Source organism: Formica exsecta, unplaced genomic scaffold, assembly GCF_003651465.1.
Source record: "Formica exsecta isolate Colony F162 unplaced genomic scaffold, ASM365146v1 scaffold15, whole genome shotgun sequence".
NCBI lineage: Eukaryota > Metazoa > Arthropoda > Insecta > Hymenoptera > Formicidae > Formica > Formica exsecta.
Window position 1 is genome coordinate 741,732 of NW_021848825.1, and position 22,645 is coordinate 764,376.

Below are 22,645 nucleotides of genomic sequence, written 5' to 3' on the forward strand. Positions count from 1 at the left end.
TGTCATATTTCTGACAGTCCTAGAGATATCAAATATATTTGCCGTTATAATACATAATTAGGCGATTTCACAGATCTTGCGACAAAATTTTTTTATCGATTTTCCATCACTGAAGTTTTTCGCTTCAACGAAAAAGAGCCGCACATTATCGCGCGTTGTTATGCAATTGTGACGCAATATGCATAAAGCTATTCAAGTCTATAATATATGTAAGAGGTATGCATTGTTATCAAATTGCATTCACAGCTAGGAAATTAGGAAGAGGATGATTGGTTTCAAAGGGTAGTACGACAATATTATTGCAGATTTTTCAAAATTGGCTAAAATGTCCTAGTAAAAAGATAATAATTGTTGATAAAAATAATTTCATAGAATTCAAATATTTTATGCAATAAAATATATATACAAAAAATTTTTTATTCTTCTACAAAGCTTCCCAATTTATCAAAAACAAATTTTTTTTCAAGTTTGGACGAATTTGCCTCTAATTAAATATCCATCGAATTATTATATCATATACGATGTCATAAACAGAATATTCGAATGAATACCTCGCTTTATATCATATTATACCTTTTTATAAAATGGAAACCAACAAAGGAGATATGCAATCCACACGTGAACGAAAATAAAATCAAATTGTATACGTGACTATTAATTGGTGCAATGTAAAAATTTCAATTTATTATGTACACGACATGTTTGTTCATTTATTATGCATTCAGATCATAATAATTTATAAATTAATGTCATTAAAAATATCTAAGCCAAATTTCAAAAAATCAGCCAATTGAAAAATCAATATTGATTTTAATAGTCGAATCATTGCAAGATAAAACAATTGTATTTTTTTAATAATCTATATCATAATCATCTGAAACTGATCACAGAAGAATATTCTGCGAAAAAAAAACTTTTCTTTTCAATGACGATCTGAAATACATATAAAATTCTTTATACATATATTATGTAAAAAAAATCCATGATATTCGGATGGATCGCATTTATCCTCGTCGATTCTCAATATATTGGAAATTTGTACCTTCTACCCTCCATGCAGTGTCGAGATGAAGAGCACCCTGTCCCGTGGACACAGTTTATAATCGCCTTCACCCTGAAAGAATTATATTTTTTATATTTCTAATCACAATCAAGAGCGTATGAAACATGATCAAAACTCGCTGCAAAATTCATCTAGAGCGCAACTATGTTACAGGGAGAAAGAGAGAAGATGAGAGTGGTAAAAGAAGCGGCGGAAGGGGACAGGCAGATGACATGTATACTATACGTGCATCTTGAGAAGATGGCCAGAGCGAAAAGACGCGGAAACGCAAAAGCCGAAGAGCTTCACGAAGAAGCGGCGGTATTATCATAATAATGGCCGGAGCCATCATCTTATCCCTCGTTCCGACGCTCCCCGACGTCGCAGCATCTTCTCGCTCGAGCGCGAGAGAAACGCGTCTCTCTCCTCCTAATATCCGCGACGTGTACATTTACAAATTTAAAATGATAATTCTCCCCGTGGGTGTGGCAAACCGAGGTCATTTGCGCCCTTTCAGCGTCCGGAGTCGTTCCGTTATCCCGCACCCTGCGTATCTACCGCGTAAGCGACAGCGGCGGCGACGGTCGACAGGCCGATTATGCCGTTTGTAAAAACCGGTCACGGGATATCCCGTTTGTCAGACGCCAGGAACAGGCCGTGCGTCACCTACCTACTGTCGGGAAGGTTGGCGCGGGGAAAGAAATATTGCGCGACGAGGGGTGTCGTCCGCCTCCGCACCGTGCACTTCTTCGCGTCTTTGAGATTAATATTTTAAACCGCCGCTCGGCAATCTCTCGGCACTCGCAAACCGCAATCGAATTCTTGGTTTTATTAACCGTAAAGCCCAACTTTAAAAGCTCCAGCTTCGATATTTATGTACTTATTATGCACGTCTTTTATGTATTTTTCTTCTCTTTAGCAATTTTTCCAGTCTTATGCTAGCTTTCAACAATATCTAAATTATATTTTAAAATCAAATCATATCTTCTGATTTTAGTGTTTGCTCTTTATTGTGATTTTAAAAAAGAAAATGCACTTAAAAATAAATATAAAATTCTTTTTATCTAAAAAAAAAAAGATTTTTTTTTTGTTTTTTAATTTAGCTATATAATTTTTGGATATATCTAAATACTTAAAAAATGTTATATATGTATAAGAATGGTGTTAAAATATTTGAAAAATGCTCTCCTATAAAATTATGTTTTCGAATTTCTATGTATCCTTTTTTCGGAAACCATTTTGATTCAATATTTATTACTTTTTAATTCTGTTCAAAAATAAGTAAACTAATCGTTTAATCGTTCGGTCTAAAAAAATTGTGTTTTAATCAAAAGTTACAAATAATCAAAGTCAACACAAAGATTGACTTTGTTCATAAAAATAAAAATTCAGAAAGAGCTCTTACTCAGCAAAAAACATCAATTAAAATGTTAACTCTGTGTTGAAAAAAGTAAACAAAGATAGGTAGTTTTACCATATGATTTCGCAATTATAATTTCTTTTTTAAACATGTGATGTAAAAGAGAAGTGATGAAGCACAGAAAATTATATAAACAAAATAAATATTAAAACCACTCGATCATTTACGCAAGCAAGCTTATATGAAATTTTAAACAAACACGTCGCACATATATAAATAAATGTCGCTCTTTAAATATGTTAACATTTAAACATGTGTATTTTTTCTCTATTAATATATTTTTAATAATTCTAGAAAAATCTGAGAATATAAATATCGTCTCTTTCAAAGATCCGTTCGCCGAACATGGTGCATTAACTTTTCGTACCAGTATGACGACTTAAGAATCGCATAGCTGAATAGTCTATTCAAATCCTTTTCGAATTTAAATCCGTCTGTCATTCTCGCTAGGTATTTAAATCTGTATTTGAAAAATTTCCTTCAGAAAAATGAAGTTATAATAACTCTAATATACTTTTAAAATCCATACATAAAAACTCGTCTGTAATCAAAAGTTTAAATAATAATATTAAATAATAATAAGGTTGTAAATAAATCAAGACTGCTTAATTTTACAATAAAAAACGCAAATGCTAAAATAAATTTAAGAATTTTTTCAACAACGATTATTATATATATATAAATATATAAAAAGTCTAACAAGTAAATAATTTTTGATTTATTCTATGTCCCTTATAGTAACGTTATTTTATGATTATTTATAATTTATATATATGCAACATAAAAGTTGATGATTCTCTCTATATTAAATATTGCAATAACTTTCATGTATCCCGTTTGTAAAAAATGTAAAAAAATTAATTTCTTAATTAATTAATACATAGATAACATATAATAAATTAAATTATAAATAAATATTAAGTAGTAATAATAATTAAAAAATAATGTTCTTCGATTTTTATATAAAAAAAATATTTTCATATCAATTTTATTTCATATTAATTTTCATATCAAACAGTTACTTTTGTAGACATTTTCATTAAAAAAAAAAACGTTTATTCCAAATTCAAAGAAGTGTGGTTAAAAACATCCTATGATTTAAAAAAGATAACTATACATATAATATACATATATATTACACGAGATTTTTTTGGTCAAATATTTCAAGATTTACGATAATATTGTATAAGTTTTCTTATCGTCTCTTACAAACATTTTTGTTCGTGAAAATATTCAACAGAAATACAACAAACACTCACCAACAATTCCCAGTCGGCGTCGTTTACCAGAATCAGAATACCCGGCCTCCTACAACAAACAAGATAAACTTCTTAAATCGAGTTACGCAATTTTCCTACAGAGCTAGCTAACGCGTATTGTATATTAAAAACTTACGAATTTCGCATTAACGCTCTCTCTCCCAATTACGGAAAGTTAACGAAACGGACAAAAATTAATGAAACGGACGAAAGTTAACGAAACAAGAAGCGAACAAACTCCAGCGATCCTTTACCGCGCGAAACATAACGACGAATGCGAAATTTCAATATGGCTGATCGATACGTCACGCATACGTCACTATTGATGTGATCGCACTTCACGCCATCGATACGCGCAATTACAGTACTTTACAATGTCCATTATACTATTATTTTTCGAACACTTTAATGACGTTAATGCTTAGCTTTGCCGATGTCCGCCTATATATTTCTCATGAACTTTCTTTTCTTCTCTCTTATTTATATTATTCTTGAATGTTATGGCCATCATACACAGATTGAGATAAAATATACAGAAACATTTCGACGAATATGATCAGTCAGCAGTACAAGAATAAAAAATTTCTTACATTTAATAACTTTGTGTTTACCATATTTATGTCCACATTTGATGCTAAATACGACTGACTGATCTTCTCAACTTGAGACAACATTATTGCGTTTTTCGTACGAGAAGCAAATAACATCAACGCTGCTCAAATACAAACTCTTCCGTTTTCCCTCGTTGACTGAGTTCGAAAATCTACTCATCCGGTACAGTAGCGTTCGGGTGACCAATCAGGACGAAGAAATCTTGCTCCCTCTAGGTTGCGTCCCGATATTCTCTGCCAGTACTGAAAATCTATAGTGTACGTGACGTAAACTATACGTTTTCAGTACTGGCAGTTAATATCGGAACGCAGTCCTGATTGGTCGATCAAGCGCTACTCTATACCAAATAAACTTGCAAATTAAATATAGGTTGTGTTCCAAAATTCACTGCCAATACTAGAAATCTATAGTTCATAGCATAGACATAGTATATCTAGACCGAGTGTTGAGGAGTGGGAGCCGAGGTGCACGTAGAAAAGGACATACTCTGTTCTATCTCTCTGGCAGTGAATTTTAGAACACGGCCATAGTGTCGACATCTATCTTATCCATGGTCTTATCGAGAATAAACAACTAGGTCGCCATTTTAGTTCACGATATCGGTTGATTTGGCGGATCGAGTCACAAAGTATCTACTACATGCGTAGTACGTACGTGGCTGCGAATAATCACATTGCGATATCACGAGCTCGTCAACGGGGATGTCGGAAGCTCGAACGGATATAACGAACACGAGGATATATAATCGAGAGGGTAAACTTACACCGTATCACCTTGCATGAAGAGCTCCGGCCGCTCCGTCAGGAGGTTATCTCGTAACCAGAACAGCAATCGTTTCAAGGTCCCTGCGGATTTTCATATCATTAACGGAGGATAGATTAGATCGCGCATCTGTTCAACGCGGCGTACTTACATTCATTTCCAGGTAAGTCCAGCTCGTGTCTCTTTTTCTTGTCGAATAGTAATTCCGCCCCACCCCTGCAAACATAGGATGGCGGTGATTTATCGTTTCGTTTTTCGACGGTGATAAGATACATATATATTTATATAGACGTCATCTTTTCAACCTTCATCATTCTTTTCATCTTACCCAAATTCAACGATGAGAGATAGTCCAGCGACGCTCGAAGACATCGTCGAAAGATACTCTCGAGGTTAGAATCAGATTTCCGCGCGCACGTTTGCAGCGTGTTCCAACAATGATCGGCGCTTTCGACGCGGTGAACGTCACGCCGACGTTTCCACTGTTTATTGCGTGCTCCGCGCGTTTACGGGATCGTCAATGTAGAATTAAAAAAAAAAAAAAAAAAAAAAAAAAAAAAAAAAAAAAAGAGAATAAACATGCGCTACGAATTCTCAATCATACATGTATATATGTATGTTAAGGCAGGATCGATTGTTGCAATAAAACAAAATCAGAAAAGGGTTTTCGTGCGATTTTCTACATTTGTCGGCATGCGCATGCGCGACAGTGGCGTTAATCTCGATATGTATTCGCGGTGAGATATTTTTCACGTAATGCGCATAGAAATAAAATTATGTCGTCCGAGAATTAGACTATAAATTTGTTCAAACGATGCTGATTTAGGGATTTATCGATTATCGGCGTGAAAATGACAAACAAACTCGTAAAATGCGATCACTTGGTTTTTGTATCGTACGTACAGTCCTGCGATATGCAGGTCATTAATCTTTCGAAGATTATGGCTCGGTATTGAAAAACTTCATCTAGTATACAAATCTGTGCCACTTGCAGCTCGCCTTAAATGTAAGAGCATTCGAACGTTATTCGCGGATACAATATAGAATAATCGTTGATGCAATTTGTCTCTCGTGTTATATTATGAGAAAGATATATCACCTAGAGTGTTCCGTGTAATGGCGGCTGATGAAAGTGTCTTTTCCATCGTACGCGCCATGTAAACTCGCCGGTCCGGCATATGAATCGATCGGGAATAAATATCATCGTGATTGTGTTGAGTTCTCTGTGGTTGTTAAGATATCTGTGATATTCCTTCATTCGTAGCTTTCCACGATGTCGGAGAACAGCGAACACCCGCCCGACGACAACGAGGCAGAGACTAAGGCGATGGAGGATTTACCTAACGATTCGTCCAAGAGCGAGGTGAAATTGATGAATCGAACAGAGATGGCCATGCTGGAGGACGAGGAGATGCCGACGTATATCAGCGTCTCCAGCACCTCGAGACGCGACGACTCAGACGTCATTAACGCGAAGCAGCAGGAGAATATGTCCCAGGAGATGGAGGAAGATTGTAGTCCAAGTCCTTATCCTAGTGACGATCAAGCAGCAAGCAGCGTGTATGTTTTGTCATCCGAAGAAGATACCGATCAGCATCCTTACAATGATGAAGATGACGAAGATGAATATGGTGATAGTGATGGTAAATTAATATGTAGAATGACAGGATTAAATCAGCTTATCTTAGCATATATTACATTATCAAATAAATAGCTAATATTCTGTATATTTGAAACATCAGTGTAAAATTATATACTTTTTGAACTTAATATTTTTATAAAGTTATGATATAATATAATCATTAATGTTATATAAATGTATATATGTGTATGTATATATACATATTTAATATATAATTATAATTATTGTATTGCCTATATATAGATATGGAGAATTTGGAGCTTGACAACGATATGGATTCAGAAGATCCAAATAACATGAGGCATTTAATGGATGAAGAAGATGATGATGAGGATGACGAAAATGAAAAAGATGATGAAAAAGATTTTCGACAAATATATAGCAATGATGATGGTACCTTTGATGATAATTTTGAATTACATTACGATGGAAGATCCGATGATTTTCTCTTAAATAGAAGAATAAAAAATCGTGACAAAGAAAAGAGCCTTTCTCTTCAAGACTTGAATATGTCCAAGAAGAAAATGGAATATATTCAAAGAAGATATTCACATAGGCAATATACTCCATATAAACAATTGGTAAAAATAGATCCTGAAATATATCCCGTGTTGTATGGAAAGCAACCAACGTTAGAAAGGTATGATCATGTACAAAGCAAAGTCAAACTCTATATTAAAGATATAAAAGAACAAAATAGACGTTCTGTGGAAAAACATATGAAGCAAAATCAGGAAGATACAAACCATAGTAAAAGTAACACTAATCATAAGAACAGCGATATAAAAGAGATAAAGCCTACAATAACCAACAAGACAATAAAGGATTATGCGAAAAGAACAATTAAAGAATTGGAAATTGCAGAAGCGTGTGAGGGAGATAAAATAACTTACAGTACTTCTCCAATAATATTAAATGGTCAAGATAATAAAAATTATTTAGAATCAATACAGGAAGAATCTACACAGAATGAGAGAAATTCTGTAAACATTCTAGATAAAATGCAAAAACAGAATGGAACAATTGAAGATAAACAATTAAAGCTTAATTTTTCTGATGAGGAAGTCTCACATTATGCGAATGCCATGCAACCATCTCTTGTCTCAAATGATCATCAAGAAGAACCAACAGTACTTTTCAATTTGCGTACATTAAGTTGTGAGGAGTTTAAGCATGGCATTTCTAATTCTAGTCAAAAAATTAATCTAAATAAGAATTCAAATGTTACTGAGCAAGAACATAATCAATCTGAAACATACAATAATGCAGAACTGATGGATGTGTCCATAGATAATCATGATACAACTTGTTCCTTAAAAATTGAGAATATTAAGAGCATTAAGACAATGGCAGATGAAGCCAAAAATAATAACGAGCAAATAAACTCAGATAAAGTAAATGAATTTAGTAAGACAGCTCCAGATACTTTGGAAATTACCGCATTAAAAGATCAATTAGGTGACGTAATTCAGAAAAAAGAAAGGTTGTTTAACGCATTTCGAGAACAAGTTATCGAGAATTTATTATTGAAAGGCACGATAGAACAGCTGAGTGTATCTTTAGCAAAATATGTAGCTAAAGAACAGAAAGTTGCATCAGTTCAAACAGATGATATTGACATCACACCTGAGAAACACCAAATATCAATTCAAACAGATATTGACACTGCACCTGAAAAATACCATAAGGAAACAGAATCGACACACATAAAGCAATCTAACAATAAAATATTAGGTAGTAGTGTCGCCTCAACACTAAGCTCTATAGAGTGGAGTGACAGTGCTAATTTATCGATATCTATGAAACCACCTGAAGTAGTAAAAGCATTACATTCTGATGATAGTATAGTGTTGACCAATGGTACACCAGCAAAAACAACACGTTCACTGTCTCGCACGTTTATTACTTCGTCTCGAATTTTACAAACTCTTTCAAATATTACACAAGGGAAAACAAAATTAGAAAGTCCTCTAGTACAAAATTCAAAGAGAAGATTAAGTGAGAATACAATGTTAGAGCTGCAAAATGATGATGGTAGATGTCAAATCGTCAATGGTAGTTGTCGACCATCTAGCTCTAAGAAAAGGAAGATTGCGGATATTCTTGAACCATCTAATTCTCTATCTTGCAAAGCTTCCCAAACTACTGCAGAATCACACCTAAAATTAAATGATATGCACAATGACTCACAGTTCAAACATCCATGCAATTCAGTAAATGAGAAAGTGGAATCACAGGAAAATTCATCTAATATCAACACAAGCCAATTAGAAACTACTTCTATGACAGAAAACATAACGGAAAATGCTGATGATCAAGAGGATAATGTGAAATGCTTTGTATATCACGAAAATGAAAATAGTAAAGATCATAGTTTTCTAATCATAGCAAAAGAACCTACAAAAGATAAGACTGTTAATGAAAAAAGACGAGAAGGTGGTCCATACATAGTTGGTAATATAGAAGTAAGAATGTCTGAAATAAATGGAACAATCAACATTTGGGGCAAAGAAGTAAGTAACTTTATAAATTATATTATATAATTTATAAAATTATTTTAGAAGATATACACATATATTCTAAGATATTCTTGTATCTCATATTTATTCTAAAATGTATTTTGCAGATCAGCCAAGAATCTACAGCTGAAACTGAAAATGAAATAGAAACATCGACTAAAGGGATAGATGATAAGAAGTATCACTGCTGGCAAAAGACACCACATACCAGATTTAATGGCAGTAATTTAGTATGTTCAACAAGTAAAAAATGCAAAACTCCCCCTGCATTTGACCTCTCTTCAGCTGTATCTAATTTTTCATGTGCACATTCACCTTCGTTTAATATGGCAAAAGCGTCCTGTTCAACAGATAAAAACTATGTGGACAATCTACTTAGCCCAAACGCATGTGTTTCTTCTTGTGAAAATTGTGAATTGTCAAAAGATCGTAAAGAATGGCTAACATATAAACAAACACGTAGCCAAGAGAAATTACATTCCTGTTGCATTCATAATGTAGACATGTTAGAGCAGAATTGTTCCTTACATAAAGAAAAACAGAAGTTTGAAGATAATTTTAATCGTAGCAAAGAAAAATTAAGCACCAAGGAACATCGCCGAAGTTTTTCAAGAAACTTAGAACCTAACAAGCATTTACATAAAAATATTAATCCTGCTACAGAAGAACCTACATGTAAATGTCACACGGTATGTCATGACACACTACATGATCCAGGAGAAACTTGTCAAGAGAGTCATAAATATTGTAATACGTTGAAAGGAACTTGTACATGCGAGCCATTATCAATGAATACAGATCGAGAGTATAACGAATCATGTAATCATCTTTCTCCTAATGTACATGAAGAACAACCGTTGATAGCATTAAAACAATGTAGTGAAACACCAGAGGTAAATTGCAGATAATTCTATTTCAATATTTTATAAGGATTTACGATTATAACTAACATATATTTTCTTCTTTCATAGACGAGACGACGAAGGTTAACTGGGAAAAAGGTACGAGGAATTTTAATGGATCTTTTGCGAGGATGCGGAGATTGTTACAATTCCAATCCATCTAATAGTAATAAAAGTTGTATTCACAAGAAGGAATCTTGTTTAACGAGTGGTCCTTCACAAATCAAAATTTCGCCATGTACATCTCCGGAACCATCATGTTCAAACCCAGGACAACCTGTTGGAAGGTGTGTTTTTGTACACAAATATTCCCCAACAATTTCTGCAATCTATATGCAATTTTGCAGATTTATATATAGCAATATGTGAATATGTAGCATTATTATTCATAAAATTTATAATCAATTTTTGTTAGCAAAAATTTGGTATTTTGTGCTTTCATAAAAATTAATATACACACATAAAATACTTAAGTTATTATTAGGATCGTTTTAAATTGGTTTACAGATGCTGCCATGCTTATGCACAGCGGATTGAATCTCAGCTGGAAGAATTTCGAGTAGAAATGGAAAGTTTTTTTCAGCTTTTTTTCTTTAATCAATTATTACAGTACTCACATGCCACGTTCTTCTACTCCAATGCTTATAAATATAGTCAAAGTTTGTTAAATAAAAATACATATGTAATGAAAAAGGAACGTTCATTCAATATGTACATTCAATATGTACATCTCTAACAATAATGCATGCCAATTTTCGTTAAAGTTTTTAATGACTTAATGCTTCGTTATATCCATTTATATAGTATTTTCTATATCCAAAAATTAATCTGTAAAATAAATGCACATTGAAGTAATTAAATCGACAATTACTATATAGTGAATATACATAGATCTTGACTTTACTTTTTATATTTTATATACCGTTCATAATTTACATATATATTTATAAAAATGATGATGGTATAACAATTATCAATCAATCTTGTCAATTGTTTATTAGAATGTCATTATTTAGAATATATTTGCACAAGATTTGTATGCTATGAGCAAATAGCATACTTTAATTTCGTTATGTTAAACAAAAATATATAATTATTATTCAAAAGTTATATGTGTATACACGTTTAATAGTTGCAATCACAGGAATCGTCTCCTGGCAAAGCACTTGTCGGTGTTTCTCCTTGGCCGAGAAAAATATTACTGTAAGAAGTCTTGAGGTAATTTACGTGACCTTGTAAGGATTTTATGCGGCCTTGCGCGTGTTTAAACGCCTCGTTCAAATTATTTATTTGACTCTGCATCTTTTGTCTGATCTATATACGTTAACGAAAAGCAGGTTGTGATAAATATATCATTGCTCCTGTTAAAATTTTTATCTCGTAACGGCAACCGTTACCTCATCTCTATCACGTTGAGCAGCGCGCGCCGTTGCTCTACATTGTGCTAATTGTCTTTCCATTTCAGCGATCTGACCTTGCATCGATCTTCGCATAGTTTCGCATCGCTCCTTCGTTCTCGCTACTTGCCGAGCAGAATCCTCTCTTATCTTAAATCAAAAGGAAATTCAATTCTTCATCACGAGATAAATACATGTAACATACCTGCTCCAACATTGACGATAATTGCGTGTTCTCATGCATTTTCTCGTCGATGCGTTTTTGTAACTGTGCTTCGTGTTCCTCAAATCGCGCCAATGTGTTTTTTATTCTCTCATTTTCATGTCGCAATTCGCTACACTTTTTTTCCACTTCTTCGAATTTAGCGGATTCTTGTTCTCTTTCATCCTATATAAGCGATTGATCATTTATCATTAAAAATACTGAATTTTTTTATTAAGCTGATAAATTACAACCTGAAGTGCCTGATGCTCAGTGCGCAACGCGTCCAACTGATTTTGCAAAGTTTGAATCTTATCCTTGCATCCTAGCAATTCCCGCGACAAATCCTCGCAATTGCGTTCGGCGCCTAAGCGCATCTGTTGCGCTTCCTGCATCTTTATTTGCATTTGTTTCAAGATATCGGGTAATGGTGCAAGTTCGGCTAATTTTTCTTGAAATTGATTCTATCACGTTGACATACATTTATATATAGAATGAGAATTTCGTTCTAAATGATTTCAAACAAATTCCAATAATATTAATGTTTAACATACTTTAACCCGTCCAATTTCCAAAGTAACATTTTCATTCATTCGCGCATTATCCATTTCCATAAGATCTAGTTGTCGACGCTGTTCTTCAACTTGTTGCTGGGCCTATTTTGATTAGATTGATTTCAATTTTATAAAATTGTTTTGCTCGAAAGTAATTAAGTCGGATAAAATTTAGCTGGTAAATCGCAAGGATAACAACACCGACTTGCAAATATTTATTGCGATAATCCTCCAGTTGAGCAGCTTGATCTTGAATCAAAGAACGAAGTTCCTCTAACTCATCCTGCGCTTCACGAAAGCGTTGTTTCGCCACCATTAAAGCCTGTTCCTGTTCGATAAGTTGTTCCTTTTGACCTGTTTCGAAAATAATATTTGCATTTTATACATTTAAAATAAAATTTAAAAAAAGGTAGACTCCTTCTATAAAAGAAAAAATATTACCCTCAAATTTTCCTTTTTCTGTTTCTAGAAGCTTCAGTCGTTCTTGGGCATCTATCAGTTTTATCTCCATTCGTTCTTTCTCCTCCTTTGCATCGCGCGTATCCTGTTTGAACTTCTCTGCTTCTGTTCTCATACATGATACCTCGCATAATTTGTTCTTATAATCATCCTGAAGTCGAGCGTATTGTTCGCGAAGATCGCGTAATTGTTGAGTGCCCTATGATTATAGATATTCTATTGTGACTTTATTCAAAATGTTCAATTAAATTTTCTTTCCATTAGGTCCTTACCATGGCGGCGTTTGTACCGGAATCAATTGCAGTCGTCTACATTCGATAAAAAATGTATTACTTTGCTTGCTATCTAATAAATTTTTATTATCCATTCGTATGATGAGATGAAAAAAAAAACGAAAGATAATGAAATCTCATGGCTTTTACTTATGCAAACTATATAGTCGTAGGATATAAATTATAGAAATATATCAACAAAATGAAATGTGTGTAGAAACTTGTATTGTTCGAAACACGAGAATCGCTTAAAGAATATAAATAAAAAAAAATCGGAGAACTGTACAGGTATCTGAGCGGGAGGCACAGCAGATCCTTTTAATGGAAGTCCTGGTGTGGGTGTCACACACGTCGAGGGTGGAAGTGGACAACAAGCGCATGGTGCACAAGGTCCAGTGCATTTGAGCAATTTTCGTTGTTGTTCCAGTTGTTGCCGCTCCCGTTGCACGTTCGCTAATTCCATTTGCATATTGCGTACCTCAGTCTCCATACTGCCTAACTGTTGTTCCTAAAAAAGTTATAAAATGAAGTGATATCGTATCTCTAGATTTTCTCGATTAATTTTTTTTTATACGGTAAACATTACTATAGAATATATATTATATATATTTTACTATCCTATGCAACTGATACGTGAACAGGGCTACAAGAGAATATATTTAAATTATAAAAGAAAGAAATAGAAAATATATCTCTAGAAGTACGATAATTATCTTTTATAAAAAATGTTTAAATAGCGTTTAAAAAAAAAATAAATTTTCTATTACTTTTCTCAGATCGTTCTTGACTTACTATCCTGAAAAAAATCATAGTTATTTATACAATTCTTAAGATTTACCAGTTGTTTAGTGCTAGAACCGTAAGTAGCGAGTTTATCTTCCAATTCTGCAGGGCACATTCCCCGAGGAAACGATGGTCTAACAATAGCCGGACCGCGAGAACACATCTCCACGTTTTGCAAGGGGTTGTTATCTACGAAATAACGATCCTCCGTTCTCGAGCCACCTCCTGTAAGCCTTGGTGAATCTACAGATTAAATACTCAGATTACTGGAAGAATTTATCAAGAACCTTCGCAAACTTTCTAACATAATTATAGACTATCTCGGCTTCTATATCGAATTATTTCTCAACTGACAAACTACATGTATTCGATAGTTATACGCTGTCTTACTGCATGCGGTTTCCGTAGTCGGTGATAGAGTATCAATGAACTGAAGGCAATATTTGCATCGGCAGTAAATGTCGTCCCGAGGTTGCGTACTGACATGCGGACGGGGTGGTAACGACAACGGCGTCGATGGAGGAGACGAAGCAACACCTGGGCAGGTGTAACAGCAGGTAGGTCTAATCACTAACTGATTCAAAGTGGCCAACTGACGGCTCAACTCCGTATTCTCTTTGACAATTATACGCATTTCTGCTTGCAGAGCGCATACCTTCCTCTGTAAACACTCGAGGGCTGTATCTTTTTCCAGCAAGGCTTCTTCTAGCTTGTACCTGTTTACGGAAAAACACGGCTTTCCATATATAGTCGTGATCTTCCGTCTGCTTTACTTTAAAGTCGGACGGGAATAAAAAGTATTTAATCAAAATGTTATAAAATTTTTCTTTAAGAATAAAATAATCATCAAATTGCACATTTAATTCATTGTTATGAGATCAGTATATCGGGTTACGTATGAGTGACATATAATTGACATGCTTCAATATCTGAAAACATCGTGAAATCGTCGCCGAGGGAACGGTATAACTTTCAAACATTTTTTCGACTTTCTACTATTCGTTGCATTGTTCGCCACATGAATAAAACTATCGAGTATTAAAAAAATTTGTTATAAACTGTGTTTCTATAAAAGTTTTTAGAAAAATACTTTTTCTGAAAAGATTGATCGGGAAAATTGTTCTTATTTTAATTTTATTTTTAAATATATAATTATCTTAAATTATATTCAATTCTAAATGTAAATTTGTTTGTTTTTCAATATGTAGGTTTTCATCTAAGATTCAAGTAAAAAAATTTTTCTACACATATGTACATTACTATAAAATTACCCGATATAATCAAATATTAAACTATTTCTATCTTTTTATCTATAGTAAATATCTATAGTTCTATTTATAGATATGAATTTTGTATAAGTGTAGATACGATCTTTTTTTCACATGCGAAGTATAATCCATTTTTTTTTATATTCGTGTAGACTTTATGATATACAAAAAATGAGCATACTTTCCACCTTCCAGTTGTGCATTTTCCTTAACCAACTTTTCTTGCATTGTTAAAGATTCTGTTAGTTTTCCAGTTAATTTTTCAAAACACTTTTCTCTCCCTTTTCGCTCGCCATCTGCTATGACAATTTTTGGAAGCACATCTTCCGTATAGCCGCAAACAATTACTCTTGGCAGCCTGATTCCACGCGACAAAAATACATGATAGAAAATATCTCACGATTAATTAATAGCGTTTTTAACTTACTTATCTTCGGGATATTCTATTTGCGGTAATTCAAAGCGATCTTCCTCCGGAATTTTTTTTAGCGGTTCTATGTCTATTTTATCTTTCTTAACTTCCTCTATAACTTTTTCTATTTCGCCGCTTGAATCCTCAATTTGTTCTACTTTTTCTCGCGCCTGTAATATGTATATCCATTATGTTACACTTTTATCTTATTTCACTACAAAGATTATTACAGAATCATGTTTTGCGCCAACTTATCGCAAAAATACAATTATGTGTAAAATAATTTTTATCAAAATTATACTACATATATTTTTATAATACTTTTTCAAGTTTTTGTGTCAGCTGTTCGAGTTCAGCTACTTTTGACATGAGGATATCTTGCTTCTCTTGAATTATTAATGTATCTTCCTCTGTTAGTTCGGGTTTCTGTAAATTTAAGAGAATGAATTATAAATATTATTAATTAATATAATCTTTTATATTAAATATATAACAATGAAATATTGTACATTTGATAACTCGAGAACTTCAAGTTTTAAATTTTGGATCTCCTTTGCTAATATAATACATCTCTCATCCATTTCTTTTAGTTCTGTAATTATATCATCAGTTAAAAAAGGCGAGCTGATTATTGGTATCTGATTATCTGCAAATTCATTAAATTTTATTATTTTGTATTAGATGTATATATTTCTATTCCAAACAATTAAAATATATATTTTTCGATGGATTAAAATAAGATAAGAATTTTTTTCTCAAATCGCTTTTACCTTCAATCTTCTCATTAATTTTATCTTCATCTTCGTCTTTGTTATCAGTCTTATCTTCTTCAACTCTGCCTTTGTCTTTGTCTTCACTTTCGTCTTTATTTTTATCTTCATTTTTATCTTCATTTTTATCTCCATTTTTATCTTCATTTATATCTTCATTTTTATCTTCATTTTTATCTTCATTTATATCTTTATTTATATCTTCATTTTTATCTTCATTTTTATTTTCATTTTTATCTTTGGTAAGATCTGTTGTTGTAATAGGTGCTTCGTCTGCGATAGCTACTGATTCCTTTTCCTTTTCAAATTGCTCTTCTGATATTTCGTTGTCTACTATTTCATTTTCGGCCATATTTCTGCTAGATACATTATTATCTTAGAATATTAATTGATTGGATATAAAAATGCTACGGGAATAAATAAATTGTTACATTGAATTATTTTGTTGGTTGTAAATTAAATCGTTTTGCTGTAATTTCCGCACAGATTTCGATATTTTTGTCTGAAATTTTTCACTTGCTTTTATCTGATTTTTTACATTCTCTTCTTTTGTTGTCTCATATTCTTTATACTGAAAAGATTGTTAATCTTATTTTATTACGCGAAGCATACAAGCACATCTCATCTCTATTTTATTATTCTTTAATGATATATATACATTCTTTAGCCGATGTAAAATTAATTCTTCCTCAACAGAAATATAAAATAATCGAATATTTAAAGATTGAAAGCAATTTTTTTTTTTTATGATATAATAACATATTACCGGTTTGAAAATATAAGAGTCAGGATTTGTCTGTTGCGAGAAAGATTGCAAAAATAGCGTTTCTATAAGAGGTTCTGATTTTGTGGTATTAGAAACTTTGAATAATTTTTCTTTACAGATATTGGACGCTAATGGATACACATCGCGCAAATCCAAAGATTTTTTTAGATCGAAAAGAGATTCCAGCGAACCAAACGCATCCTCTTTCAAACACGACGTAGTGCCATAACATTTATTGTTTTGCTGAAGTTTTGAGTAGCTCCGTTTAGAATTTCGCCCCTTCGAATCATAAATGCTTCTCGCCCTAATCGGAAAATGTTCGTGCGTATAGGAATATTTTTGTGAAGGGGAGTGGCTTTTTGTATGCGGCCGTGGTTTCTGCAATAGAAAATTTTATATATTTAATTATTTTATATCATCATACTCTTTAAATAGAGTTGCTGGAATATCCTAAATATGTTGTAAGATATATATCATAAGAGGTTTGATACATTTTGAGATAAGGCACCATGTATACAGATTTTCAAGAATAATCACATATTTTTATATGTAAAAAAAGAAAACACGTAAATATTTTATTCAATAACATTAATTTTACCTTCATATTTTTACCTTCGTATTAAAATCGTTCTTTGGTCGACCTCAAAATATAATATAATATTGTATGTATAGTGCGAGCAACCTACAAATTCTTCGGTATTTCCCGTGATGAAGTTACATATTATTATATTGTCAAATTGCATCCGAGAGAAAGATAATTATTTGAATATATTTGAAAGTATTTTTGCGTGACTTTATCAAAAAGAAAGATTGTAAAATATATAATATATTAAATATAAAAAGAAATTAAATATATCATGTAATGTCATTATATATTTTACTCACTTCAAAATATTTCGGAATTCTTTTCACTGAATATGCAATGCGTACGTCAACTATTTTTATTTTACTCCAGGATATATACTTGATGATGATATCTTTCTCTCTCTCTCTCTCTCTCTCTCTCTTTCAAGCAATTAAGTAAATTTATATCAGTAATATTATTTCAATAATAAATCGATAAAAAATTCGTAGGTATATATACATGCGATGTATAATAGTACGTAAAAACAAATAAGGTATTCTTTTGAAGTTCCCGTTTTCTATCGAAATGCAGTATATATCTCATTTTCCACGTTCTTTTCGCAATAAGATAGCTTTTTACAAAAAATCCGATATAAAAATTACTATTGAAAAATCATTCGAGATTCTATGTCGTCCAGTGCCATTAAATTCACGAAGTCAAGTATATACTTTCATTCATATAGAACACGCGCATTGTCAGTTAAAATGGAATAGGTATATAGCCAATGCGCTGTGATGTGCCATTAGAATAGAGATTAAGGAGAACATAATCTTAAAATAAAGAAAATTAATTATAATTAATTAATTTGATTTACCATCCTTGCCTACATAAATATTTTACGACCGGCTCATTCTTCTGTCGATGTTTGTGCCATCAATCTCGATTATAAGATAAAGGTTATGGAAAACAGTAAGTAAGATAAATAATATATTAATAATATATATATAAATGGAATAAGAATGGATATGTTTATAGATTAATAATTATATACGTAACTAATAATTATATAATTTAAAAACGCAAGTCATCTCTTTCTCTCTCTCTTTTTCCATGTTTAATATTTTTTGTTTAGAATCAAACTCCACTTAAATTCTGATAACATTATTTTTTTATTATAGACGAAAATACAATGCAAATAGAAGAGCAACAAACTGCAGAGGATGAACATGAAAATGAACATGTTTCTTATAATGAAGATAATGTGCAAGATAATAATAAAAATGATGTTCCAACTAACAGTTCACAATCAAGTACGTTTGAATGATAATCATATTATGAAAGTAATAATTGTTAGATATATATATTTATATTTTCATTTAAATATAATTAAATTCATAGCAAATACAGTAGACCAAAATTTGGATGTCTCGGATATTGACTCTGATCAAGCATGCCCAATTTGCATGGAGCAATGGACTAGCTCAGGGGAACATCGTTTATGTTGTTTACGCTGTGGACATTTGTTTGGACATAGTTGTATTCTAAGATGGCTACAATATTCTTGTAATAGTACAAATCGTCGTTGTCCACAATGCAACAAGAAAGCTTCAGTAAAACATATTAGAATGTTATATGCAAAAAAACTGACAGCGCTAGATACTGCAGAATATGACAAACTGAAGAAAGAATTACTTCATGTATCAGCTGAAAAAAACCGTATACAGATGGAATTATCACAGTATGATATCCGTCTGAAAGTATTTGATCAGCAAATGGCTTCCATGAAAAAACGCATTTCTGAACTGGAAAGTCAACAATCGGAGATGGATGTTCATATAAATCAAAATACTTTGAGTCCCTCTACTAAAAAGTTTCATCTAGAACGATCTATAGAGATCTGTAAAGAGGGTGGATGTCGTGTCTTAGATTTTAATCCATGGCACAAATTTTTGGCCGTTTCTCAGAAATCAACAAATGTACTGTTCAATGGATATGGCATAAGGAAGATTGATTGTGAATATTTCCATTTACGGCAATTTATTTTCTTACACACTCAGGCCATAAGAGATGTAACTTTTCATCCTACGCAACAAATGCTTCTTCTGAGTGTTGGTTTTGATAAATGTGCAAAGCTAATGGATATCCAAAATAATATGACAGTGCACACGTATCAAACAGAACATCAACTTTGGAGTTGTTGTTGGTCGGGTGATAATCCACACATTTTCCTAACCGGTGCACAGAATGGATCCATTACTCAATTTGATATCAGACAAACTTCTGGTGCTGTTAGTGTCTTAGATGGTTATGGTGACAGGTCGCCAGTTGTATCAATGGCAACAGTACTACCAAATCCTGGTAGCGGTATTAGTAGGGGTGGATTTATAGCGTGTCGTTTTCATACATGTTATGCATATGAAATTAAAGACTCTATATATTTACCCAAGCAGGTATTTTTAGAAGGTCCCTTTGTTTCAGTACGTTATGACGAGAGAAATCATCATTATCTTATATCGTCTCGTCCTAATGCTAGGCAACCACATGCAAGACATGTAGTGTGTACTATTGAAAAAAATTTATCTAATGAAGAAGTAATTATGTGTAATGCTGTACATACATTCCAAGCTGGTAATTCTCAACATCTTTTATCTCGACCATGTCACTTATATGCAGAAAATGATACGTTAGTTGCGGCACATATAGAATCAAGTAGTAATATATCATTATGGAGTACAGCAAGCGGCAAACAATTGCATAGTCTTCCTGTATCAGATGCTGTTTTGGATTTATGTTCATTTGAAGCTAGCAATTATTTATTTTTAGCAACACTTTCTGCAAAAAGGCTTAGACTATATAATTATGGACAATTAACATAAAGTACAAATATACAAAATAATATATAATCCCCTCTTGCCACTTGCTGCGTGTGATACTTTGCGCGAGAGACAATTATGTCTTTTCGTATAATATTAAGACAGACTGATTTGTTAAACATACTTCCTTTTTTTGTACTGTATTAATATTATATATACAAAAACTCTTTAATTGATTAAAAAGACAAATATATATCTAAAATTTATTCACAACTATAATTTTTTATTATTTCCATAATACGTTCTATCATATTATATTTGTAATTCTTTGTTTTGATTTGATATAATTTTATAAAATATGTAGAGAGAGAGATACTTATAATTCTAAAAATTTTCAGATTAACCACACAAAATTATTAATTGTTAGATTTATGTTTTTATAATTTAAGAATATATATTATGCTTAATAATTTCTAAAATTTTTCTTATAAATTATATGTATAAATTATATTTTATATTAAAAATATTTATTTATTAGAGAGTTATATATACTAAATATGTGTAAGATTTTAAAATTAAATATGTGCTGCAAAAATGGTAATATAATTTTAAAACAATATAATCAGAAAAGAAGTTTTTTTCACAAAAAATTTTTGCATGCATGTTCTATCCAACAATAAAACTAGATTCATTATATATTCTATTAATTTATTCCGTTTTTGTGTACAATATTAAGTCATATTTGTGTATTCAAGATTAAGTTTAACAATGTTTTTAGCAGAAAAAATATTTTTAGTAATTCGGGAACTAAAAACTGTGCAGTGGCAAGGCAACTTTATACAGAATTATTTTTATATACCATTTTATATATATATATAAACTATGTATAAAGAATTTTTAGAAAAATCCATGTTCTCAACTCCTCGAAACTCTGAGATATTTTATATAATTATATTAAATGATAATAGAGGAATGTAAAAATTGCACATTGATCTCGCACAAAGAAAATATCAATAGGAGAGAAATTATTATATTGATTATGAAACTAGAGCAAAAGAAAATTCTTCCAATAATATTTTTCAGAAATATATATATACAATAAAAGGAGATCTCTCTATGTATGAAGAGACTAATCCAGTGAGAACAATGAAAAAGAACTATTTATTTTTTCATTATATTGAACATTACAGCGATTAAAACATCAAAAAGGGTGAAATCGGATTTCATCCATAAACTCATACGTAGAATCATATTCTATGAGCTGAATACTTACAAAAAAAAAAAAAAAAGATACAGAGCAAAACAGTCTTTATATAATCGACTGATACCTATGATTTCTAAACAGTCTATGTGAAAATTAATACAACAAATTAGCGAAAAAATATGATTAAATTTTTATCCGTTCCTAGTATAACACACATGATTTAACATTTGATTGTACAAAAAACTATGCATTTCTGCATCATATACATTATTATACAAATAATGAGCTAATTAACTTTTCTTCTTCATCTTAGTTACGCTGTTCTTCTTGTTTTATGATTTTTTACAAATTAGTTATCAAATTAAATCTATTTTTTATTAAATATAAAGATCAGAAACACACACAATATGCTACTTTATTTAAATCTTTTTCAATCTTTTGCTTTTTTAAGTTTTGTAATATAAAATTTAACAAAGATTGTGATAAATAAATGCCATTTATGTCTGAATCTGGAATGTACACTGCATGATACGAATATAAAAAGAATGATAGAGTATATGTACCCGCAAACATGTATATATCTGTGATGTAATAGACAATTTCACCATCTCATATAAGCCACACCAGAAATGTACAAATGTAAGATATTAACATCAAAGCGATTAAGTGAATCTTTTTACAAGTCATATACTACCTCAATAATATACAATTGAGTTTTTGCTCAAATTATAGATTTTTCTATCTCAAATAAAAAATGTTTTTTTTTCACATACACATAAAAAAGGATTTAATAATATTGTAAAATTGTGATTAATATATATCCAAACGTGTATCCTATATTTTAAAAAATGAAAAACAATACATTATTTCTGATAAAATATGTTCTCTGCATTAAGAATGTAAATATGCATCTTATCAGCAAAATTTGCACATTATTGATATTAAACATAAATTATAAAAGTTGCAATCAAAATATCTAATTACACATTTGATATCCAGTATCATGAGAATACGTATATTAA

At 31.7% G+C, this 22,645-nt stretch overlaps 4 protein-coding genes across 7 annotated transcripts in view; 2 read left to right on the top strand and 2 right to left on the bottom strand.

The window, feature by feature from the left end:
* LOC115232839 (ubiquitin-related modifier 1) overlaps positions 1-5,596 on the bottom strand; it is a 162,889-nt gene extending 157,293 nt beyond the window's left edge. For 2 of the 3 annotated variants that reach the window (XR_003883663.1, XM_029802975.1), the window contains exons 1-5: positions 5,424-5,596; positions 5,247-5,311; positions 5,097-5,178; positions 3,722-3,770; positions 1,043-1,114 (exon numbers count right to left, since the gene is read on the bottom strand). Coding sequence is in view for 2 of the 3 variants with exons in the window: in XM_029802975.1 (XP_029658835.1) it covers positions 1,046-1,114; positions 3,722-3,770; positions 5,097-5,178; positions 5,247-5,311; positions 5,424-5,467 (309 nt within the window). In the remaining variant the exon portion in view is untranslated. Of the gene's footprint in view, positions 1-399; positions 1,115-3,721; positions 3,771-5,096; positions 5,179-5,246; positions 5,312-5,423 lie in introns of those variants that run through there. The other variant, XM_029802974.1, reaches the window with a different exon arrangement.
* Positions 5,597-5,770: 174 nt separating this feature from the next.
* LOC115232860 (MATH and LRR domain-containing protein PFE0570w-like) lies at positions 5,771-11,213 on the top strand. The gene is made up of 7 exons (XM_029803006.1): positions 5,771-5,832; positions 6,360-6,738; positions 6,981-9,250; positions 9,364-10,149; positions 10,228-10,445; positions 10,666-10,730; positions 11,191-11,213. Exons 2-7 carry the CDS (start codon positions 6,369-6,371, stop codon positions 11,211-11,213), a joined length of 3,732 nt encoding a protein of 1,243 aa, XP_029658866.1. The 5' UTR covers positions 5,771-5,832; positions 6,360-6,368.
* Positions 10,730-18,029, bottom strand: LOC115232825 (putative leucine-rich repeat-containing protein DDB_G0290503). 2 transcript variants are annotated; one of them, XM_029802936.1, is made up of 20 exons: positions 17,927-18,029; positions 17,042-17,419; positions 16,707-16,846; positions 16,276-16,631; positions 16,015-16,151; positions 15,827-15,931; positions 15,521-15,675; positions 15,275-15,451; positions 14,216-14,541; positions 13,881-14,068; positions 13,329-13,550; positions 13,043-13,078; positions 12,753-12,969; positions 12,517-12,665; positions 12,312-12,413; positions 12,012-12,221; positions 11,761-11,943; positions 11,556-11,705; positions 11,282-11,472; positions 10,730-10,986 (listed from the first exon to the last, which is right to left on the bottom strand). In XM_029802936.1, exons 4-19 carry the CDS (start codon positions 16,625-16,627, stop codon positions 11,284-11,286), a joined length of 2,898 nt encoding a protein of 965 aa, XP_029658796.1. In that variant the 5' UTR covers positions 16,628-16,631; positions 16,707-16,846; positions 17,042-17,419; positions 17,927-18,029; the 3' UTR covers positions 10,730-10,986; positions 11,282-11,283. The 2 variants fall into 2 exon arrangements, with proteins under 2 accessions (XP_029658796.1, XP_029658795.1); XM_029802935.1 differs by having other exon boundaries at positions 10,730-11,472.
* A 125-nt stretch (positions 18,030-18,154) lies between these two features.
* On the top strand, positions 18,155-20,692 carry LOC115232823 (E3 ubiquitin-protein ligase RFWD3-like). The gene is made up of 3 exons (XM_029802934.1): positions 18,155-18,575; positions 18,785-18,916; positions 19,005-20,692. The coding sequence occupies exons 1-3, from the start codon at positions 18,566-18,568 to the stop codon at positions 20,480-20,482; spliced, it is 1,620 nt and encodes a 539-aa protein (XP_029658794.1). The 5' UTR covers positions 18,155-18,565; the 3' UTR covers positions 20,483-20,692.
* Positions 20,693-22,645: the final 1,953 nt, after the last annotated feature.

Bases quoted from the DNA above. Each gene is read 5' to 3' on its own strand.
- LOC115232823 (XM_029802934.1), top strand. The intron at 18,917-19,004 runs GTACGTTTGAAT...TTAAATTCATAG, and splicing joins AACTAACAGTTCACAATCAA to CAAATACAGTAGACCAAAAT.
- LOC115232860 (XM_029803006.1), top strand. From the start codon at position 6,369: ATGTCGGAGAACAGCGAACACCCGCCCGACGACAACGAGGCAGAGACT. The intron at 9,251-9,363 runs GTAAGTAACTTT...TGTATTTTGCAG, and splicing joins TCAACATTTGGGGCAAAGAA to ATCAGCCAAGAATCTACAGC. The intron at 10,150-10,227 runs GTAAATTGCAGA...CTTCTTTCATAG, and splicing joins AATGTAGTGAAACACCAGAG to ACGAGACGACGAAGGTTAAC.
- LOC115232825 (XM_029802936.1), bottom strand. From the start codon at position 16,627: ATGGCCGAAAATGAAATAGTAGACAACGAAATATCAGAAGAGCAATTT. The intron at 15,932-16,014 runs GTACAATATTTC...TTAAATTTACAG, and splicing joins AAGTTCTCGAGTTATCAAAT to AAACCCGAACTAACAGAGGA. The intron at 12,970-13,042 runs GTAAGGACCTAA...CTATAATCATAG, and splicing joins CCGGTACAAACGCCGCCATG to GGCACTCAACAATTACGCGA.